General features: G+C 36.6%; 1 protein-coding gene and 1 pseudogene across 3 annotated transcripts; both read right to left on the bottom strand.

The window, feature by feature from the left end:
• Nucleotides 1-8,534: 8,534 nt before the first annotated feature.
• LOC105515607 lies at nucleotides 8,535-9,276 on the bottom strand (annotated as a pseudogene).
• A 3,712-nt stretch (nucleotides 9,277-12,988) lies between these two features.
• On the bottom strand, nucleotides 12,989-22,496 carry LPAR4 (lysophosphatidic acid receptor 4). 3 transcript variants are annotated; one of them, XM_011947426.1, is made up of 5 exons: nucleotides 22,189-22,496; nucleotides 20,014-20,063; nucleotides 19,245-19,308; nucleotides 18,727-18,828; nucleotides 13,167-15,272 (listed from the first exon to the last, which is right to left on the bottom strand). In XM_011947426.1, the coding sequence occupies exon 5, from the start codon at nucleotides 15,191-15,193 to the stop codon at nucleotides 14,081-14,083; it is 1,113 nt and encodes a 370-aa protein (XP_011802816.1). In that variant the 5' UTR covers nucleotides 15,194-15,272; nucleotides 18,727-18,828; nucleotides 19,245-19,308; nucleotides 20,014-20,063; nucleotides 22,189-22,496; the 3' UTR covers nucleotides 13,167-14,080. The 3 variants fall into 3 exon arrangements, with proteins under 3 accessions (XP_011802818.1, XP_011802816.1, XP_011802817.1); XM_011947427.1 differs by lacking the exon at nucleotides 19,245-19,308 and having other exon boundaries at nucleotides 22,189-22,485; XM_011947428.1 differs by lacking the exons at nucleotides 18,727-18,828; nucleotides 19,245-19,308; nucleotides 20,014-20,063 and having other exon boundaries at nucleotides 12,989-15,272.
• Between the last annotated feature and the right edge of the window lie 292 nt (nucleotides 22,497-22,788).

A 22,788-nucleotide genomic window follows, 5' to 3' on the forward strand; every position in this document is an offset into this window, starting at 1 on the left:
CCCAAAATCTCCTTAAGCTGATAAGCAACTTCAACAAAGTCTCAGGATACAAAATCAATGTGTGAAAATCACAAGCATTCTTATACACTAGTTGCAGCCATTTTTTTTTTTTCCTTGAGGCAAGCAGTAACAAACATGAGGCAAACATGAGCTGTTTACACAGGGCAGGGGGATATTCCAGAGCAGACTGTGGAGTGAGTGAAAGCACATGTTGGTTTCAACAGACCTTACATATATATGAAGGGTTCCACACATAGCTCATAATGCTGCCTCCAGAGAAAAGTATAACTAGTAGATTTTCAGAGGCCCAGCACTCAATCCCTTCTCCACTTCTCACTCCCCATGACACCACTTGCACGGTGACATTTAGAAGCAACCTCCAGATCCCAGCAGAGCATAAATACTCACTGACACTTTTGATTACTTGCTGAGGTAGCAGCCTGATCTCGAGCTGCAAGAGTCCAGGAGTGCTGTTTTTCATGAAAGCTCTTTTCCTGACAACTCCAGTGTTAGAGGGGTGGCAAGTTCATGTTTTACAGGTCTTACAATCTGGATGGCAGTAGATATATAGTGAAGTATGTCACTTGCAGCATCAGTGGTGGACTTGCTCCTGGGCATTGCCCAGGAATGTCTGAGTCCTGTGATAAAAGGGAGGGAGTCCATTATGGAGGAGGCAACCACGGCCTGGCCCTCTTTGGGTAGAAGTAGAAGAAGAGACACGTGTGGGCTCAAAATATATCCAAGAATGGTGGGAATTTGAAAGAAAACACAGTAAGTGAGTGTCCGTGTCAAGCATTAGAGTTATTATGCACCAACTGTGTGACTTAGACCAATTATCTAACTTATTTTTAACCTAAGGGACCTCAGTTTCTCTGGCTATAAAATTCAGAAAATAATATCTATCTTTCAAGATTGTTTTGAGGAAGTGTATTAAATGTGGTAAGCTACATAAACATTTCTATCAATGTGTTTAATATATGGTAATGTCTGGCCCAGAGACTGTAACTATCTCTTTGGCGACCTCAGCCCTTCTTTGACCCTCTTTGGTGACCTCAACCCTTCTTTGACCCTCATCCTGTCAGATAGTCTCTCAGAAAGAACCCCAGATCCATCCACATGCCTGTCTTGTCTGCTCTTGATCATTTGCTTTGAATATATAGACTTGTATTAATTCAATTTGTTAAGCAGTAACCAAAGTGCAATGGATAGATTATGAACCTTGAAGTAACATAAGTCTGACTTTGAAGTCTACCTCCACCCCTTTTGCAGTTATTCAGGCTGAGATGAAATCTCAACTCCAACCCTCTCAAACCTTGGTTTAGCCATTTTGAAAAACATGATTATACCTGTACCACAAAATGGTTGTAAGGTAAAATTACATGAGATAAAGTACAGTAGAGTCTAAGTACAGTACTGGGCACATAATAAGCATGCAATAAATATTAACTCCTCCTCCTGTCACGTCTGCCAAAGGCTGTGGCTGTCTGACTGATTGTTGAAAATATATTTTCTGTACATACAGAAAATAATGCACTTTATCCTTTCTACATAAAAATATTCCGAAGAGTGAATGTTATGTCATCAGGGATCACTCCATATATTTCTGTACTACACAGTCCATGGCTACAATATCCCTGGAGCATTACTCATCTTTCTAAGAGAAGAACTATCAGCCTTTACCCTACAATGCAGGATTGCTCACATTTATCAGATCAAGTGCATGCTGTCTAATCTAAGCATTCTTTATATTGTTTCTGTGGCAACCATAAATATCAGTTTTTCCAGGACAGACCCAACTTCAAGTATTGTATCCTATGTCCTTATGAATCACAGAGCAGTCCTGGCAATTACAATACTTTGTCTTTCAAAATACATCTCCTACCTCTGCCACTTTTACCCAGAAGCAGCATAAAAACATTTGATAGACCACAGGACCTGATAATATACTCAGAAATTACGGTCACTGTACCCACAGTTTTTTGCAATATGTGCCACATGATGTAACACCTTCCCACTCACTCATTCTTTCATACAACAACCATTTAGTGAGCAGTCACTATTTGCCTGGTAAATGGTCCCACAGAGGTAAATATGTTTTATAAGAGAGGCAAATGTAAAATAAAATAAATTATAATATAATATGACAAAGAGGATGTTGTGGCAATCAACAGTAGAGAATGGCCAGCTAGTTCTACCTGAGGATAATAAAAAGACTTTCCTAGAGGAAGAGACATTTGGACTTGGACTTAAATGATAATTATAAATAATAAATGAATGATAATTAGCTACAATTTTGCTAAATAGATGCTGTAGGGGAGTTGTGTTGGGAGGTATTCTATTATATTATTGACTTTCATTTTAAAAGCTCATATAATATTTTATGTAATATTTGTTTCTCTAGAAAGCAACACAGCAGAAATATTCCCATTATAATAACCCTACCCTCACTCCTAACTTTCATTAAAGAGAAATTTATAATACCTACTGTTTCTGGTCATCAGGTAGCTGACGTTGCACTCCTGTTAAAAACTGTCTTTTCCAAATGTCATTACCTACTCACAAAACATGGGTTTTAAAGAAAGATATATGATATACATACCTCATATATAGATACATATGTCTATAATATATAACTGATATTCTATGAGTATAGGCACATACTACATGTACACATAAACACACACACAGTAAACTCTATGTGCAGAAACAAAATTGGCAGCCAGGACTTCTTGAGTACAGTATTTTAATTGGGGCTTAAACAACACTGAAGTTGATTGTTAAATGGTATTAAAAATTTTTAAAGGTTAACTAAAAATAATTACATTCACTAAAACAGTTTTGATGCCTTTCAACTATCTGACTTTATTTTTTAAAATATTAATTTCATTGCTATTTAACTCACCATCTGTTAATTGAATGAAGATGGCCCTTCTTGTTAGCTTTAATTGTCATGTCCTGCTTTCCAACCTAGTAAAAGGATTTTTTCATTTACTTTTTTCTCTATAGCCTCAGCCCCAGCTTGCTGCCTAGCAAAGGCATGCCATTTGTCACAGGGGGCCAGGAAAGACAGAGTGAACAGCTCATTGAAATCCATCTCAGCTTGTGAGAACAGCTAATCCCCAGGCATGCCCTGCTTTAGGGCGGGGTGTGTCAGGCACTCCCTATATTAAGGCTTAAACGTGAAGCCAAACATGCCCCAGAACAAACCGAAGCTGTGGACAAAAACATAACTGCAAGTGTTTCAGCAGGGAAAAAAAAACTGGTGAATTAACAGTGGACTAAAAAGTCTTCGTGACCAAGAAGATGCTACTATTGGTTTTGCAATTTTCATCTTTTTCTTCTTGAGAATGAATTCGGGAGCAAATTTGGAGATTGTGGTCAGAAATGAGTTAACTCCTGGCCAATATTCAAAAGCCAAGCACCTTCAACTGTCTGCAGAGATAGCCAATGTGGAAGGTGAAAAAATAACAAAAACACATCCAGCTCTGCTTAACCAACACAGAATTTCTCTGTCCTTCAAGCCCTGGTCAGCTCTCACAATTCACCTTTGTTAGGAAACAGGCAGCTATACATTTCCTATATAAATTCCAACTAGCCACTGCTCATTTGCATCTCCTCCTTCAAACTCAATAATTCCGATTCCTCTGAGGTTTGCTGACCAGCAGCTGAGAAGAGACTTTTTCTCTATGAATGCATAACTGGTCATTGATGAACAAACAGACACTCAGTCTATCTGATCTAGGAAAAAAATCCCTGACCATCATTCCAGATGTCCCTGTCGGTCAACACAATCTCCATATAATTTATAAGGTATTAAATATCAAAAATAATGGATCTTTTCACTTAGCATCCTGGCAGATGATGATAGCAGTACATTTTATTTGAGAAGCCAGCATAGAGTTCTCCTAGTAAAACTGCAAACAGAAAACTGTGAGGATTGGCCTCAGAGCCTCCTAGAAAAAGGCTGCCATTATACTCCATTACAGTTAAAGCTATGTAAGCACTTCCTGGATGACATCCAATCACATAGCACTTTCTCCTTCCTTCTTGCTCACTTTTTCTTTTTTTTCTTTTTTAGTAAAAACATGTTCTTTCAATGGCTAGACAGTGGTTTTTAGTAAAGAAGTAGACTGCAAATCAACCAGGGGAATGTGTGCTGAAAGGAATGACAGACTTTTCAGAATCACCAGTAACAAGATACTTCTTTGTAGTCAACTTTATGTGCTGTGTGACATGCCATATGGACCAAGAGCTCCAGTCTAATATATAACTCAAAAGTGCCAACAAATACCAGAGGGTACAAATTAAATGACAGGAAACTGCAAAAGGAAAAGTGGAATTTTTTACTTGGGACCTGAATATAGTTTAAGAGTTCCAAATACGTTCAAGGTCTGTCTTCTTTCTTTGATATCTTCCTTGAACATTTGGATATTTGGGAACTTCTATAATCTGCAAAATACCCCAAAGTAAAAAAAGATAGTGTGACAAAAGTAGCCATCTAGGCAATTAAGTATGTACTTTGCCAGTTGTACTGTAAAATGAAAACACTTTCTCTTCAATGTTCCTATTCTGCTAAAAGTTTGCATAAAGCAATGTGAAAAGATGTCACATTTTGGTGTAAAGAGAAGGCTCAAATGATAAATTCAGAGGCAGTAGAGTATGGAGCTAGAGGATTAAAGCCATACAGATGTGATTTCCCATCCCAGATATACCACATTGATTCACTGAACAAATATTATTTGAGTGTCTATTTACTAGATACCATATTGAAAAAGAAAAATGCTGTTGTTACCCTGATGGAGCTTACCTTTTATGCAGGGGGAGGGAGTGATGTAGACAGACACTGAACAAATAAATTTTTAAAAAGAATATCACAGAGTACAATGAAGAAAATTAAAATCGGGTAATGTGATAAAAGTAACTGGGTGTCTAGTGTAGATTGCATGATCAAGGAAGGCCTCTCTGAAGAGGTAGCATTTGAATCTAAATGATGAGAAGAAGCCAGCCACATGAAGACCTGGTGGGAAAGTGTTCTAAACATAGGAAACAGCAAAGGCAAAGACCTTAAGATAAGAATGAGCTTCACTGAATATAATAAGATAATGGAAAGAAGACTAGTGTACCTGGAGTTCAAATGTGAGGGACAGAGTAGTAAGAGATGAGGCTGATCACTTTTTAATGTTTTTTTTTCTTGTACATTTGTTTAAGTTCTTTATGGATGCGAGATATCAGACCTTTGTCAGATGTATAATTTGCAAATATTTTCTCCCATTCTCTCGGTTGTCTGTTTTTACTCTATTGATAGTTTCTTCTGCTATGCAAAAGCTTTTTAGTTTAATTATATCTTATTTATCTATTTTTGCTTTTACTGCAATTGCTTTTGTCGTCTTCATCGTGAAATCTTTGCCCACTCCTATGTCAAGAATAGTTTGCCTAGGTTTCCTTCCAGGGTTTATACGATTTTGGATTTTACATTTAAGTCTTTAATCCACCTTGAGGTGATTTTTTTGTGTGTACAGTGTAAGGAAGAGTTCCAGTTTCAATCTTCTGCCCATAGCTAGTCAGTTATTGAATACAGAGTCTTTCCCCATTGCTTGCTTTCATCAGCTTTGTTAAAGATCAGATGGTTGTAGGCGTGTGGCTTTATTTCTGGGCTCTTTATTCTCTTCTATTGGTCTATGTGTCTGTTTTTGTGTCAGTGCCATGCTGTTTTGGTTACTTGATCTTTGTAGTATAATTCTAAGTCAGGTAACGTGATGCCTCCAGCTTTGTTCTTTTTGTTTAGGTTTGCCTTGACTATTTGGGCTCTTTTTTGTTTCCATGTGAATTTTAAAATAGATTTTTCTAGTTTTTGGAAGAATGTCATTGGTTGTTTGATAGAAATAGCATTGAATCCATAAATTGCTTTGGGCAGTATAGCCTTTTTTTTCTTTTTCTTTTTTTGAGACGGAGTCTCCCTCTGCTACAGTGACGCAGTCTCAGCTCACTGCAAGCTCCACCTCCTGGGTTCACGTTATTCTCCTGCCTCAGCCTTCTGAGAAGCTGTGACTACAGGCGCCCACCACCATGCCCAGGTGATTGTTTTTGTATTTTTAGTAGAGACAGCATTTCACCGTGTTAGCCAGGATGGTCTCAATCTCCTGATCTCATGGTCCACCCACCTCGGCCTCCCAAAGTGCTGGGATTACAGGTGTGAGCCACCACACCCAGCCCAGTACAGCCATTTTTAATGATATCAATTCTTCATGTCGATGAGTATGGGATATTTTTCCATTTGTTTGTGTCATCTCTGAATTTTTGAGCAGTGCTTTGGACACTTTTCAAAAGAAGATATGCATGTGGCCAAGAAGCATATGAAAAAAAGCTCAACATCACTGGTTATTAGGGAAATGAAAATCAAAACCACAATGAGATACCATCTCACACCAGTCAAAATGATTATTATTAAAAAGTCAAAAAATAACAAATGCTGATGAGGTTCCAGAGAAAAACGAACACTTATATACACTGTTGGTGAAAGTGCAAATTAATTCAACTGTTGTGGAAAGTAGTGTGGCAATTCCTCAAAGAACTAAAAACAGAACTACAATTCAACGAGAAATCCCATTACTGAATATATCCTCAATGGAAGGTAAATCATTCTATCATAAATACATATGCACATGCATGTTCATTGAAGTACTATTCACAATAGCAACAATATGGAATCAACCTAAATGCTCATCAGTGGTAGACTGGATAAAGAAAATGTTGTACCTATATACCGCGAAATACTATGCATCCATAAAAAAATGAGATAATGCCCTTTGCACAAACATATATGAAGCTGAGGCCATTATCCATAGCAAACTAACACAGTAACAGAAAATGAAATATCACATGTTTTCACTTACAAGTGGTAGCTAAATGTTGAGAGTACATGGACACATTGAGGGGAACAAGAGACAATTGGGTGTGCCAGAGGGTGAAGGGTGGGAGAAGAGAGAGGTTCAGGAGAAATAACTAATGGGTACTAGCCTTAATACCTGGGTGACGAAATAATCTGTACAGCAAACCTCCATGGTACAGGTTTACCTATATAATGAACTTGCACATGTACCCATGAACTTAATATAAAAGTTAAAAACAGAAAGATGAGGCTGAGCAATAGGTAAGGACCAGATGATAGGGCTCTTGTCTTGATTAGATGTTGTATTTCATATCCAGACCCACTTACTATTTATAATATTTCGGGCATATTTCTTAACTCTTTGTCTCAGTCCCGTCACTTGTAAAGGAGAGATAGTAAGATTACCTACTCCTAAGATTGTTGTAAATATTAAAAGAGATAATATATGTAAAACACAATGTCTAAGACATAGAAAGCATGCAATAAATGTTTGTTGCTGTTATTATATATTAGAAGCAGTCTATCCATGGCTGAAAGGGGCTTAGAATCAGACAGCCTGTGTTCAAGTCCTGGTTTTGCCATTTATTGGCTATGCAACTTACTTAGGCTTTCTAAGCCTCATTTTTGTCATCAATAGCAATATCAATACATACATTTTCAAATGCTCAATATGCATCAGAAAGTAGCATGCCTCATATCGAGCATTTGAAAGTGCATTTATTAATATTGTTAGTGTTATTCAAACTCCTTCTGGCCTCACATATAAGTGAGAATAGGCAGCCATTTTTGTGAAATGTTTTCCAAAATGTTTGACCTCAGAGATCACTGAGTCCAATCTGCTCATTTTGCTAATGGGGAACTCAGGCACAAAGAAAGGAAGAGACTTGCCCAAGCTTACACAGTGAGTAGGAGACCTGAGTACAAAACCAGATTTGAACTTCCAGCCCAAAGCTCTTTGTTACAGCACAGAGTTTGCACTCAGATCCTTCCCTGGGAGCATGTTTTGCTGAAAGGAGAGGAGGGGAGGCAGTAAGGGAAGGAAGAGTGGAGAGAAAAGAGACAGTAAGAAGGAGGAGGGTGTATGTGTGGGAGTGGGATTGAGAGAAAGAGGGAGAGAGAGTCTCTTGCCTAAAGCAAGAGAAAGCACAAGAAAGGTGATGCTGAGACCAAAACATGATCAGCATTGCTGACCAGAGGTTGCCTAGGCTTGGACCTTCATTAGTCTTCTGGAATCCCTGTGGCTTGAACCAGATCATAAACATTCCAAAATGTATTAACTAAGCACAAATTTTGGACAACAGCACTTCAGGCCCTCATAACCCATTTAAAAACAAGCATTAGAAATGCAATATCTAAGAATCAACTTTTTTTGTACTTCCTTACATGCATTGATAAGTTTAGTATTAGTTTTCATTTTATGTGTTTATTGAGAATGGAACATCTTCATCTTATGAATGCTTACAACCATTAAAGTTAAATCCAGTCCTGCTGTGGAGCATGGAATTTTGTTTCGTGTACATGTTTGCTCTACTATTGCATATAGCAGTTATTATTATCTGTTCTTATCACATTTTTTTATTTCAATCTGAGAGTAGATACTGCTTATTTACTGACTGTATTAGAAAAAATAAGCATGGTAGGCACCTTAGTTTATTCTCCTAATAAAACTGTTGATCTTGTCCTCCTGTTGCCAGCATCTTCACCTTCTACAAAATGGGCGGTCTTTTTCTTCATTCCACCTCATGGAGAGGATAATTTGAAGGGCCACAGAAAGTTATTTGCTTCCTTGTAGCATTTTTCAAAAGTATAGATCTCATAAATCAGATCCCCCATGCAAATGATGTCATATTTACCAAGACATCAAGCAGTCAAAGTATTATCTGTCAAAGTAATTTGCTTCTTACTGATTTTGCCATAGCACGCTTGTAGATTAGTTCATTTACTGACTTCATATTTGGGTACTCCCATGCAATATATGGTTCTACAATCCTCAGCATGTTAATTGAAGCCTTGTTGAGCTTGACAAAGGTTCCACTGAAGATGTGACGAAGGCAAAGAAGCTGCAACACCTTTCAGACCTTTGCCTTATACCATTAATACATCTGATCCTGATGACAAATACCAATTTGGTTTCTGCAGGTACATAAAATTTGCAGCTTTTCTTGCCATCCTAGCCATTTGAATTTCAGTTCTGTACACTTGCCTATACTCCTTGTAATAGTGCTTCGTTGTTTCATAGGTAAGTTTTCTCCTTGTTTTTCAAAGCATCTTTGGGCAAACTTCTTTCTCAGGTGATTGATCTTCAGCTTTGCGAAATTACTTTGCTTTTTCTTAAGGATTTCTGGCACAACAGAAACCTTCTTCTTCTTCTCTTTGACACCCTCCATGGTTCCAGCCAGAAAACACTGTTATAACTTTTAACTTGTTTATTTGTTTGTTGGTGGTTCTGCTTGCTCTGACTCCAGAGCATAAGTTTTAAAATGACAAGGATTTTTTTTTCTGTTATTGTCACCATTGTACCCCCAATGCCTAGAAGAATGTCTGACACATGGTTGGTATTCGATAAATTTGTTGAATAAGTAAATGAATGAATTCTGGATCCCTAGGCATTCTCTCAGCCAACTTGTTTCTCAGGAACTTCAAACTGCCTTGAACTGGGTCTAGTCAAGAAGTTCCAGGTTCCCAATTGAGGAAAGCGACCCATAGTTTTGGTTTTGCTACCACCAACTTGAGGAGGAAAAGCGACAATGTGAAAAGGAGACAATTTACCCTGGAACATCAATGTAAGGCATGAGGGCTCTTTGTGACTACCTTTTTATCTACAAGGTCTGAACTGTTGCATGATAAACAGGAAGGAAAGCTGGCTGCTAGGGCCACACAAGGCATGCCAACTTGAGAACCTGCTTGACTTCCTTCACTGCCACATTTTAGGCCTCACACTAGACCTGCTCCTCTGAGGTCCTGAACTCAGTATCTCTCTGTATGTTTAGTAAAGAAGAGCTTCATTCCCAGGCCCTCAGAGAGGGAAGGAAGCAAAACAGTAGGCAGTACGTGGTTCTTAAAACTCTGCATACCGTGGAGATTTTGACTTAGTAGGCCTGTGCTCTTTTGCTTCCTTGTTCATAAAATATAAACAATCTGCTTCTTATTTTACCTAATTTCACCAAACCCACCAGAATCAGGGGACAGTTGAGGGAAAGAATCCATGCCTATATTAAATGAGAATACAGGCTCCCAGTCACTTCAGGTGGTTTTGGAAAAGAGGGCTGTCTAGAAGCAGGTGGTGTATGTTTTGGACTCAACAGAACACAAAGTGAGCTCAAGGGAGCAGGACAAGAAAGTCTGCAGTGCAGAAGCTCCACCTCAAGGCAAGGGAGGCTGAGGCTTGACAGATGATTTACCATTTACCAGGACAATCATGTTTTCCCATCCTGACCTTGCTTCAGACAGTCATTTGAATTAAATAGACTCCTTTTCTAAGATGCGAACACCAGAAGGTTAAAAACAGTCAAGGAGAGAAAAATGGGGAATCAATCATTCACACCTTAATGTAAATCTGTTCAGCCTGTCACTGTCTTGACAGAGCTTTATGTGTTGTGTTTTTGTTCCAGAAGAAGCAATATTTCTGGAGAGGGTGGGAAGAGATGTTGGAGAACACAAAGACCACAGGAAAGACAGGTAGAGAGTATGAAGTTTGGGAAACCATATTAAATATAAGGTACAGGGATTAGGGGTGGAGAAAAAAGGTAGAAGAGGGCAAATAGGGATGTGAAACCTACAGCTTCTGTCCCTATGTTTCCTGGGACCTGGCCTAGGACATCATTAATGGCAAAATTACTCTAGTTTTAAATGTAGCCTAGGGCTGATCATGCTAGTCATGATCAGAAAACGCAGAGTTTGCTGTCATCTCATGAGGAACTAACACAGCATATGGTGCTTGAGATGCTGACACTGCCATCCCTGAGAGTTAAAGGCATGAGAATGATGACCAGAAATTCCCTTTCTTGCTACCTCGGGACCACCACCTGTTCTAGGTATTAATCTGTCAGCCACTTAGGTCTACATTCATCTTATTGCTGTCAGATGATCTGTTTGCCCTAGCTTTTCCCAGGGTTCCCAGTTGTCCTAGAATATTTTGTTGAATCCTAGAAATTAAAATCCAAAGTCAACTTGGCTAACAACCCCAAATAAATCAAATCCAAGTTAGAAAAATCAGGAAAAGAGGTCATTAGTCTTTTATCTTGATCCCTGAAAAGTTACCCAGGAATTTGCCATTTGCCAATTTCGCATTCATCTTCAGATAGCCTCAGAAATGAATTATTGAAATTAATTTAAGAGCAAATATATTCCAATAATTCCTTTTTGAAAAGATGGAGGGAAGATAAAGGAGATATGCCTTTGGGTGGCCAAAAATAAAGGAAGTTGAATAATTGATCAAAGTATAACTGCTAGATAATTCAAATATATTTTATTACATTTAATAAGCATTTAAAATCCAAGTTGCAATTATAGCCGTAAAATTGCTTTTCCTTTCAATGTAACATAGTCACTTTTATATTTAGTTATACTTTACATTTTCTTGGTTACATTGTTAATGTGACAAGTTTTATTATTAGCAATTTATATTAACTATAAAAATGGAAATTTAAAAAGTGAAATATAAAAAAATTAAAACTAAACATGGAAATTACACAAGAAACATTTAATAATATATTTTATTTCAACTTATTTAATATCCCATTAAATGGTTTGGTGTCATAATCATAAAATTTTATAATGTTAAGAAGCAAGGGCACAAACAAACGTTCACATATATTTTATACTTACAAGAAATGGAAAAACATGAATACTGAAAGAAACAAAAGATTATTCATGCTTTTATTACTGATTTCATCCTACCATATAATCTAACAACTGACCTTATCTTAACCTAATTGTATTTAACTGAACCTAATGCCTTATGTATTCCATCTATAGCCTCTTTTCATAAAACTATATAATGCATAATTACTTTTAGGACTTTCATTGGGAAAAAGTAATGCCAGTTTTAAGAATTTATTTTTACTATTGTTTTAGCATTTTTTCACTTCATTCCTAACCCAGACACAGATTTTACAGTTTTTAAAGTTACATTATGCTCAGATTTTTACTTAAAAATCTCAGTATTTTTAAGTCTGCATATCATCAGAAAGAAAAACAAGTTAATGAGTTTTAAAAATTTGCTTATTGTTTCAGAAGTTTTACTTTTTTGTTATTGTTCTGTGCTTTATAAATGTTTAACCACTTTCTGGCACAAGTTCAGCAACCTACAGGATACATTTTTCCTGAAAGTTTTATTTTAAAATTCTTAGCATTTTTAAATTGTCATGTTATCCAAATATTTTTAAAATTGATTAATGCACATTTTAAAAGATTTTTGTTGTTTTTCAGGGTGTAACATTTAATTTTGTTTTTTGTTGTTGCTGCTGCTGTGTATGTGTGTATGTGAGGGTTTATTTCCACTTCTCCTGACTTGAGCAAAAATGTAGCATCTTTCAAGCTCAGAAGTTATATTTACAAGTTATAATATTCTTAAATATCCACTTTAGTTTAAAAAATAGTGTGAGTTTTAAAGATTTTTGTTGTTTAAGAAAACTATAAAAAATGTTTTCTTTTTTGTAGATTTTAAAATACTGTTTTTAATTGCTTTTAAACTGGGTACCAGTTTAGCAGCTTCTTAGTTGTATTTTGATCCAAAGCATCATATGAATGTTACAGTGTTTTGTAACTTTTTCAGATGCTCAGATAATGCAAGTTCTAAATTTTGTTTGTGCTCGTTTTGTTTGTTTTACAGCAGTTTGATTTTTGACCTTTTTTTCCCACAATTTGCTCCTAACCAGGAGATGAATTTAGCCACTTTGTAGCTGCATTGTGCTTCAAAATTTTATGCCAATGACATAGTATTTTTAAATTTACAGAACCTCAACAAATGGTAATGGAAGTATTACAAATTATTTTTGAGGTTTTTTTCTTATTTTTGTTTTTCTTGGGGTTCTGTAGTTTTTTTGTTCTGGTTTGGTTTAGTTTATGTGCTGGGTTTTTTTTTTTTTTTTTTTTTCAATTTGCTTCCAATCTAGGGGCACAAATTCAGCAGTTCCTGGTTATATTATACTCCAAAATTCAATAAGAAAGAATAAGTATTTTCAGGTTATATATCTCTACTCCTCCCTCCAAAAATGATTAACTCAGGTTTTAATAAATGTTTTTGCTTTATAGTTTGATTATTTGTATTACTTTATTTTTTTCAATTTGCTCCTGACCTGGGCACAAATGCAGCCCCTTTCTGGCTGTGCTGTGTTCCAAAGTATAATAGGGAGGATAAAGATTTTATGGAACCTAGTTTCCCAAAATGAAGAAAACATGACTTTTTAAGAAAAAAAAAATGTTGATGTTGCTCCAATTTTTTATGGACATTTTATTGTTTTAAGTAATTTTCCAGCTTTTACCTGCCAGACACATATTTAGCAGCTTTCTGGCTTTGAAGTTTGACATGAAAATTTTGATGTGGTGTAAAAACCACGAACTTTTTAAAACTCACACTGCTGGTGATTATAATTGTGTAAATCCCGTTAATTTTCTCTTTCTTCCCACCCACGTACATGCCAACACAATTTATTCTCTGTTTTCAAAATGCACATAACGTATTTTACAGATGATAAAAATTTGACACATTTCTTATTAACAATGTTAGGCTAAAAATATTCTTGTGCTAAAATAAACTCAATGACAATTCAAAAGAGAAATAAAACTAGCATATATCAGTAGTAACACAATTTTTAAAAAATCCCTGAATTTGTTCTATATTTATAGGTCTAACCTAATTACCAAATATCACTGGAAAGGAAATACCTTTTTGAAAGTTTCAAAGTCATCTCTATATTATCAAATGCCACTAGCTACCTGGATAGTGTGATACAATGAAATTCCAACCAAGCAGGAGAGTTTGGCAATCCATCTTGGTTGTTGTAATTAGACCTGACCTATAATTACTGAACAAAACAGCAATAAAAACTGCACAGTATACCTTCAAACAAATGTATCTGACTGGATTTGGTGCATTGTTCTCAGTATCATTAGCTTCAAATCTTTAGTTTATAGCATAGGAAAAATTATAGGAGAAACCATATCTGGACCTGAACACAGTTCTCATACCTAAAAGGTGGATTCTAGCATTAATTCACCACCATTATTTGTTGTTTGATCACTCACTTCCTCTTGAATAGCTGGAAGGGAAGGCTTTGTGGTCAAAGGTGTTTCAGTCTTAAACAGGGACTCCATTCTGATGTGGGTATTGATGTAGAAGGACTTCTGAAAGGACTCAAGCGTGAAGTAATAGATGAAAGGGTCAAAACAACAGTTCAGAGTTGCAAGACACAAGGTGATTGGGTACATGATCTTTGCAAACCTTTCCAAAAAGCAATTAGTAATAGCTTGGGAGCGCACCAGCGCATACAGGAAGAGGACAGAGTTGTAGGGTACAAAGCATACCACGAAGACTGCCATATGTACTGTGATCATTTTCAGAACTTTTTTCTTATTGGTACCAATTTGAGACAGAGTAGCAGGCTTGCGAAGAGTTCTCAACACCACAGAAGAGCAAGAGACATTCAATATCAGAGGAATGATAAACCCAACAACTTCAATAAATATTGTGATCTTGGATAAATAAGTCTTCCAGACACGTTTGGAGAAGCCTTCAAAGCAGGTGGTGGTTGCATTGTTGACATTAGTGGTGGAAAACAAAGAGGCTGAAATACCGCCACTGAGGACTAGGATCCAGACACCAGCACACACAATGGCAGAATTCCTCCTAGTCCTAATAGTACGAGATCGGAAGGGATAGACAATGGCCAGGAAACGATCCACACTAATACAGGTGAGAAAGAGCATGCTGCCATAGATGTTGGTAAGGAATGCAGTTCCAGAGATCTTGCAGAGGGTGTCACCAAAAGGCCAGTGGCGGTTGAAGTTGTAAAATATTTTAAAAGGTAGAGTACAGACAAAAAGCAAATCAGAGAGGGCTAGATTGGTGATGAAAATAGCAGTCTCACTTCTCATTTTCATGCGGAAACAGAAGACAAACAGAGAGACACTGTTGGTTATCAGACCCAAGATGAATACAACACTGTAGACAGCACCATTCAGATTATATTTGAAGGAATCATCAACAATGCAAGTATTATTGGCAGTAGCATTGCCCAACCTGGGTCTGAGGCTTGAATTTGAATCCTGGAATTGAAAGTCAATGAATCTTCTGTCACCCATGGACTTTTTTTTCAGGAGGCCTGCTGGCTGCAGGGGTTCACCACTCTGACACTAGGGATCGGTAGGAAATATTTTCCTCCTATGAGAGACAAGATGGAACAAATAATCAAATTTGCCTTCCATATATGATTTCTGTGTAATAAGATATTCTGTCCACCCAGACTGGAAAAAAACATGCACATTCCATTTGGTTTGACAAGTATTTTTTGAACATCTATCATATATTTAAAGGTACTACAAGAGTATGTTGTAGGAGCAGAAAAGCTCACACTCAATACAGTAAGTGCAATACTATAGCATTGCAATGAATGTGAGGAAGGTGTGGGTCAATCAAGAGTCCAAAAATATAAAACTGATAGTCAAAACAGAATTTATGGGACTGCAAAACCCATGATCAGCTTGAACTTATCTTCTACAATAAGTACTGCCAGTACAATTATTTTATTTGGAAAATGCTTTTATAATAGAAGCCTTTTCCCTTCTGCCCAGAGTCCCTCCAGTCTGCCCACTAGTGATCCTTTTACGCAGCAAGATTCTAGCTCACTGGCTGTATATTATTTTGTGATTCTCAAGTTGATATATTTCAAATAGATCTCCCCAGTTTTCCATTCAGAATTTTTATGATTTTAATCATTTTATTTTTTATTTGCATTATGTTTAACTGACAAATCCCAATTGTACTACATTTATGTAAGTACAAGGTGATGTTTTAATATATGTATACTACATGAGGTGATTATGTCAAGCTAATCAACATATCCATCCCCTCACTTCAGTTTTATGTTCGTGGGAACATATACATTATACCTACAGCAAGCAGCCTGCAAATGCCTGGCACTTCTGCTCTGCTGCTCTGAGTAATCAAACTTTGTGGGAGAGAAAGGACAGACAAGAAAGCATTACATTCTCAATCCTGAAGAGAGGGCATGGGAAAACTGCCACTATGGCCCTATTCATAGCTCCCGTTGCTTGAACACACAACCACACAACCACCTTTGCCGTCTAGAAGTGAGGGTGTGGTGCTGCGACTTAACACAGCATTAGAAGCAAGGAGTTCTATTTCTGACTCAGACACTGGTTCACTCTGTAACTTGGCTATACTCTCTCTCTCTTCCTTGTATAAACTTTACCTCTAAGCCTCACAGCTAAAGCTAGGAAGACTCAATAAGGCTTGTGAATTGCTTTATGAGCTGGCCAGTATTTGGCTCTACCTAACCACAGAGAAACATTATATAAGTTTGTTTCCTTCTCCTTTCCTGAAACAACTGTGAGTTTATATTTCTGTCTTTTTTTGGTACCCTGAAGTTCATATTAGGAACACATTCTTCTAGTGTCATGTATACCTTGTACCTCAGAAAGCACCCCCTTGAGTTTCAGCCTTAACTACATAATTTACTCAAACAGGACAATCCAGGAGTGTGCCCTCAAGGTAATATCTCCCATACAGGTATGATTAACAAACCAGAAAGGCATTTGGCTTTTGAGATGATTCTGAAGAAGAATCAATATTAGCCTCTCTTCTTACTGGCTTCCTTTCTTTTGACTAAAAGAAACAGTGTTTCTAGCTATTAGATTCTCCTAAATAGCCAACATATTGTGCACCAAATGGAGACAAAGGACCAACACTTGAGCTTCAGATGAGATGAAGAAGGAAAAATATACGCTGATGCAGTTAATTACATTTTCCACTGCAGGAAGCATTAAACTACTGTCTTCTGCAAACCTCTGCTGCCAATTATTCTGACAATTACTCACCTAAGGGTGTCAGAGAGTGTTGGATAGCTGCATTTTTATTGACAATGGACAGGAAGCAGGTACCTTACAGGTCGACCAGAAAGAAATCTGACCCTCAACTTTTAACTTCGATCTACACATGGAGCTAACTCAGAGTGGCCACAATTGTTTCCTCTTTAAAAAAAAAAAAAAAAATTCTAATGAGAGTAAAATACAGGTAAACCATGTTTGGGGTCCTTAAGGCTCCTGTAAGAAGTAAAGTTAGCCTTTTGGCCCTATAAGGATGAATAACCAAATCACTTTACTTCATGAAATGCTAAACTTTCAGATGATACATTGAAAACAAAGCTCCAACTTCTGGCATAAATATTCCTAGTACCCTAGAAAAGCTGACTTGCTTTTCATCCCTACAGAGGACAGTCCAGAGCTCAAGAAGACCAGGCCTTGAAGGCAGAGTATACTAAAATTATTTTTGCTTTGCTCCACTTTTAATAAGAGCAGGCCAGGTCAGAGTGCTTCTGATCCCCAGAGCATTTCCTTGTTCTACTCTGGTCAAAGTTTATAAAAGTTGACACAATAGTTTTCAGAGGAAGATGAAATCTATTGTGTTCTTATCTATAGATACTTAGCAGTGAAGCAGTTTTAAAAATACACAAATGTTTTGAAAATACAGCTCAAAACAATCCTGCTGGAGCAATAGGGAATATGTTCAGACTGTTGCTTCTCAAATCAGTGGTTTTTAACAGATAAGACTCCTTAAGGAAATTTTCTCAGTCAAGTCACAGGCATAGGTCACAATCATGCAGGTTTTGTATCAATGTTCCCATGCATTGGTTGATGCTTCGTAATAGTTTTTAAAACAAAACCTAGCTTTATGGCATTCCATATGGAGGGAACCATAGATAAATGTTTCACTCAAGAGTGGAGTTAGAAAATTGATCTATATCAACCTCTTTTATTTTTGATGCAAGAAATATCCTTTTAAAAGTGACTTATCTACATGTAATCTGGTTTTCACTAAGATTATTAAGGCTGCTTTGTCCCTCCATTTTATTTGAGGAAAAGAGAAAACTGATATGGGCCTCAATTTGATAAAATCCTATTCTCAGTGATTAACTTGATATTTTTTTCTTTTCATCAAAAAAGAAAAAAAAATACTTCAGTCTCTCATTAACACTTCACTTGATAACACAGTCCAATCTTTGGGAAATAATGTAGTCTGGTGCTCAACATGATGGGGCCAAAGATTGCATCAGCCCTACTAAGGTAGAATTTTCCATAGTACTTAGTTACAGAGTAAGACAACTACAGGCAAATTGCTCAACCTAATATTATAAAATTGTCTTGAGCCTTGAGACTTAATATCTCATCTCAGCAGAAGCCCCAGATCTTTTGGGACAATTTTTGGATGTTCCCAAAATAACTCATTTCCAATTTCTGTAAGGGTCATATATGCCAGCCAGGATTTTGACATTATTTCATATATTTGAACAGGCAAACAGTTATCAATTTGGACACCAATTCATGTGATATACTTGGACACTGAACCTGGTAATAGCAATAAAAAGAGTCTCCCATATCTAAAGGTAAATCCCAGTGGCAGAGAGGGGTTGAGCTAAAGAATCAATATTCATCTACACCAAAATTGCCTGGATTACAAAAAATTACAATTCCTCCATCCATTCTGGATCTTCGGATGATACAATCTTTAATAAGTTGGAACTATTTGTTACAACAAAGGTAGAAGAATTAAATTAGGAATTTGTAGAGAAAGTTATTATCAGGAGGGTAGGACTCACCACATTAGTTTGAACCAAATCCTGGTACCAATTTTATCTAAGACTGGAATAACCAATGAGCTTCCTGGAGGCACTGTAGTTAGAGATTTCCTCCAATGGGTGCTGTGAAATAGAAATAGTAATAATAGTGTGCCATAAAGAGAGCTGGTAGCTTTTCAATAAAATGTATATTTTCAATAAAATGATCTTATAAAAGATCATAAGATAGAAAAAGCATTATATGATATAAACCAGAGTAAATGAGACCCAATAAATTTTAAAATGGTATTTACATGCATTGGATTTCATTATTACAGAATTGCAGATAACAATGTATTTTCCAACCTGTCACTGCTGTGCTATATTTTATTAGTAGTACTGACTAAACTCTAATGCATATAATCCATATGTGGTAACCTATAATCATAAAGATAATGAGTGACAAAAGACATAAAAATACTTCCCTCCACTTCCATAAGATAATGTGTTACATTAAAAACACCAAAACAAAGGAGACTTTTGTTTTGGCGTGAACTAACATTGGTTTTTTTTTTTTTTCTTCTTCTTCCTTTCTTGGCAACAACTGTTACCATTGGGCAGGTCCTTCGTAAGGGAAGAGGAAAGATGACTGGAACAACAGGTGGAGACTCCACTGTCTTGTTTTTTACCTACACCCCATACAATTTCTCTCCCCACTGAACTACAGTGATACGATCAAGGCTTCGATTACTGGGTATTAGCACACTGACTGACAATCACTGCACCTTTACCAGGATGTCCCAGGCCTACCTAATATAGCATGTCTGTAACATCTCCAATTCAAACTCTGCACAAAATATTTGTATAGAACCAGAAATACTCTACAATGGAATTCTTACAAGTAGCAACTACATTTAGAATTTTTTTTTTTTAATTTTAATTTAATTTAATTTTTTTTTTTTTTTACTTTTTTTAATTTAATTTTATTTTATTTTTTATTATACTTTAAGTTCTAGGGTACATGTGCATAACGTGCAGGTTTGTTACATATGTATACTTGTGCCATGTTGGTGTGCTGCACCCATATAAATGATGAATTGATGGGTGCATTTAGAATTTACCCATTACGGTGCTTCCACCTGTAAAGTAGAATCATCCCCTAGCTCCAAACTTACGCTATTGTTACGTCTCATCCTTTTCTAACCAGAGGTAGACTAAAACAAAGCAAACTGCTAAATAGTATTATGACTTTCCTGAAATGATTTTTCTACAATCTAAAAAACCAAAATAAATAAAATGATTAGATAATTTAAGATATATTGAGATCACCTTAATATTAAGGAGAGTTGGTTTTCACACTCCACCAGAAATCTGTATTCCTGGAATGAAATGAATATTATTTTATTGGTTTATTGTAAAGGAAGATAGAAGCATTAACATTATTTTATGCCTTTCACAGTTGATAAAGATTATACAGAAAACTTTTTATTCAAAATCCAATCAAATTAGGAAGTTCAAATACCCAGAAGTTTTTATAACTGATATTAATTAAATGTAGACACATCCAGCCCCATCATGAGCACTGTGAAAGCAAGTCACAGTCCGTTTCTGAGTCTCAGTTTCTCTTCTTTAATCTTCGGTTCTGACTGTCATAAAAGCAACTTTCAATGAGTGCCGTACTGGTGGCCTTATTGGCTGTTCTTTTCCATCATTTATTTTCACCTGCTTACATTGGCCACTGTAAAACATTTTTTATTTCCTCAAAGTCTACAAGCAAGGAGGGTCATTAATTTTTGTTAGACTTAATGAAATGATTACTAGATTTATTTGAATATTAGAAATAAATAGTATTAATTAATACTGGAAGCTAAGAATCACAGAGAAAGATGCCACTAATATCCTAAAGTCTTCCAAATTGCCTTATTTTCCTCATCCTCTGTCCTTGTGCTCATTTTGGCAGGCATATCAACTCTAATTGTTAGTTCTCAACCCTCAACCCTTCCCACCTGTTTCCTGGTCACTTCACCCCTCAGAATATGAGGTTATCAGCATACTTCAGGACATAACCATGTAGAATCATTAGATCATTTACCCTTTGCATTGTCCTCATAACTGATTATTTATCCACTTAAAGTAAAGGTGGATTCCCAGTGGTAGGTAACCTTTTATCAGGCTCCCAATTTTCAGTACTAATATTCGCAAACACGTTACAGGTTTTGTTCTTCCCTCATCAAGAAGGCAAAGGGCAGACTATATATCATGACCACATACACAGAAAAAAGGTAACTACACAATTAGGTGCTGAACAAACCACAGCAAGGGCAACAATTCTCACTGCATTTTCCCACAAAGGCAATTGAATAGATCAAGCTTTAGCTAAGGTTGGCCTGAATGTTTCTGTGAGGCATCTTCCTGGCTCTCCCTTTAACTTGCAGAGCACATTCTGAAAGACTGGCCTGATTGTTCCAATAAGGCTTTCATTCCCATCTCTGATTGGCAGGAGATGCTTTAGAATGTAGATGCCATCAAGTTTATCAGGTGAACTCATCCTTCTTGGCAAGAATGCAACTTTTCATCTGTGACAAGGCAAAGGGTTTTATAATCTATGTTGATGGGATACGATGTTTGGAATTTTGTACTGAAAAATAAATGTGTTGCAAAGCCATTGGATAATCTGGATCTCAGGTTATTACTATTGTCTTCATGTTAGTCAAGATAAATAAAGATGGTATAATTTTGTAAGGTAGCAAACTGAATAACCCCACCAAGCTCTGAAATGTTCTAACCTTTGAATTTGTCTGGTCTTTTCCACACTGAAATAATAATAAATTACATTGCTGAATCTCGTTTTAAAAAGTAACTGAAATACAGTATTTATCAACTCAGTAAGACCTTTTTACCAAAAATATTTAAAATTTACAAGAAGAGAGTTTAAAGATGGCATATTGATGCATTTGTATGGCAAACAGCAATTAATTTCACATATAATAGCAAATGCAGTTTATGACAGAGTTTTTCATTTAAACATGATTCTTCCTTTATGGGTAAGTTCATGAATTATTCAATATAGCAAATGTCACATTCTCCATAAATCAATTAAGCATCAAAGGCATGTAATGTATAGTTTTACTAGAAGAAACCTCACCATAATACAAGCCACGTTAGCTCACAATAAATTGTAAACCAAAGAAATACAAAGCTAGCCAACATACTTTCTAAATTGTTCTACACTGTGATTTTAAATTAGCTCTTTAGAACAACTGTGTTTACATGAAACAGCAGCCTGAAAATCCTGTATCTCTTCCACGGAAACAATATTATTGCCAAAACAATGGAAATTCTCGTTTTTTACCATTCAACACGAAGATCCTTGTTCAGTACTTCAGAGTTGAAGTCTAACTTCTTTCCTTACACTCTCAAAGCATCAGTGTTTCCACTGTAGTTTGCTATGCTATCCCCCACCCCCAAACGCCAAAATCAAATCTTTCTCAAAGAGAAACTTACCCCAAGAAAGAGTGTGCTAGATGAGAGAATGTGCTGATGCCTGTAGATAATTAACTAATAAACATGTAAATGGGCACCTCGCCCTTTGGAAGTGCATATTTTTATCCATTCTTTTTTTTTAACAGGGAAAGGTTAGCCCAGCCTAAAGTAGCAGACTCTGGGCTGCCGCAGCTTCTTACTGCAAACCGCTCATTCTGAAAATGTGAGCTTATTTACATTTATCTCTTTCCCTTTGTTAACGACTCCCTCTCTTGAATGCTGTAGCCCGCATGCCTTTAGCAAACAGGACACAAAAAGGCCTGAAGTCCGAGCTGGAGCCGAGGGCCAGGGGAACTCTTGGGGGTCTCAATAGGAAATGCTTTTCATTGGCTAAGAAGGCATTATTAGGAGTCTAGATCCCGCCCAATCCCCTGTGCTCCATCGTTCCCTTAGTCACCAGTCACTGGACTGAATAAGTTTTTCCTTAAAGAGCATTGCCCAGGAAAAGCAGTTTCACAGTCAAGAATTAATGGCTTAAGTGCCACTTGACAATATAAAAAGTGTCTTTCCTGACCAATTAATCCACAGAGAAAGCCTGTGTGCCTGTTGTTGCTGCAGGAC

This window comes from Colobus angolensis, unplaced genomic scaffold (assembly GCF_000951035.1).
Source record: "Colobus angolensis palliatus isolate OR3802 unplaced genomic scaffold, Cang.pa_1.0 Scaffold265, whole genome shotgun sequence".
NCBI lineage: Eukaryota > Metazoa > Chordata > Mammalia > Primates > Cercopithecidae > Colobus > Colobus angolensis.

Bases quoted from the DNA above. Each gene is read 5' to 3' on its own strand.
- LPAR4 (XM_011947428.1), bottom strand. From the start codon at position 15,193: ATGGGTGACAGAAGATTCATTGACTTTCAATTCCAGGATTCAAATTCA.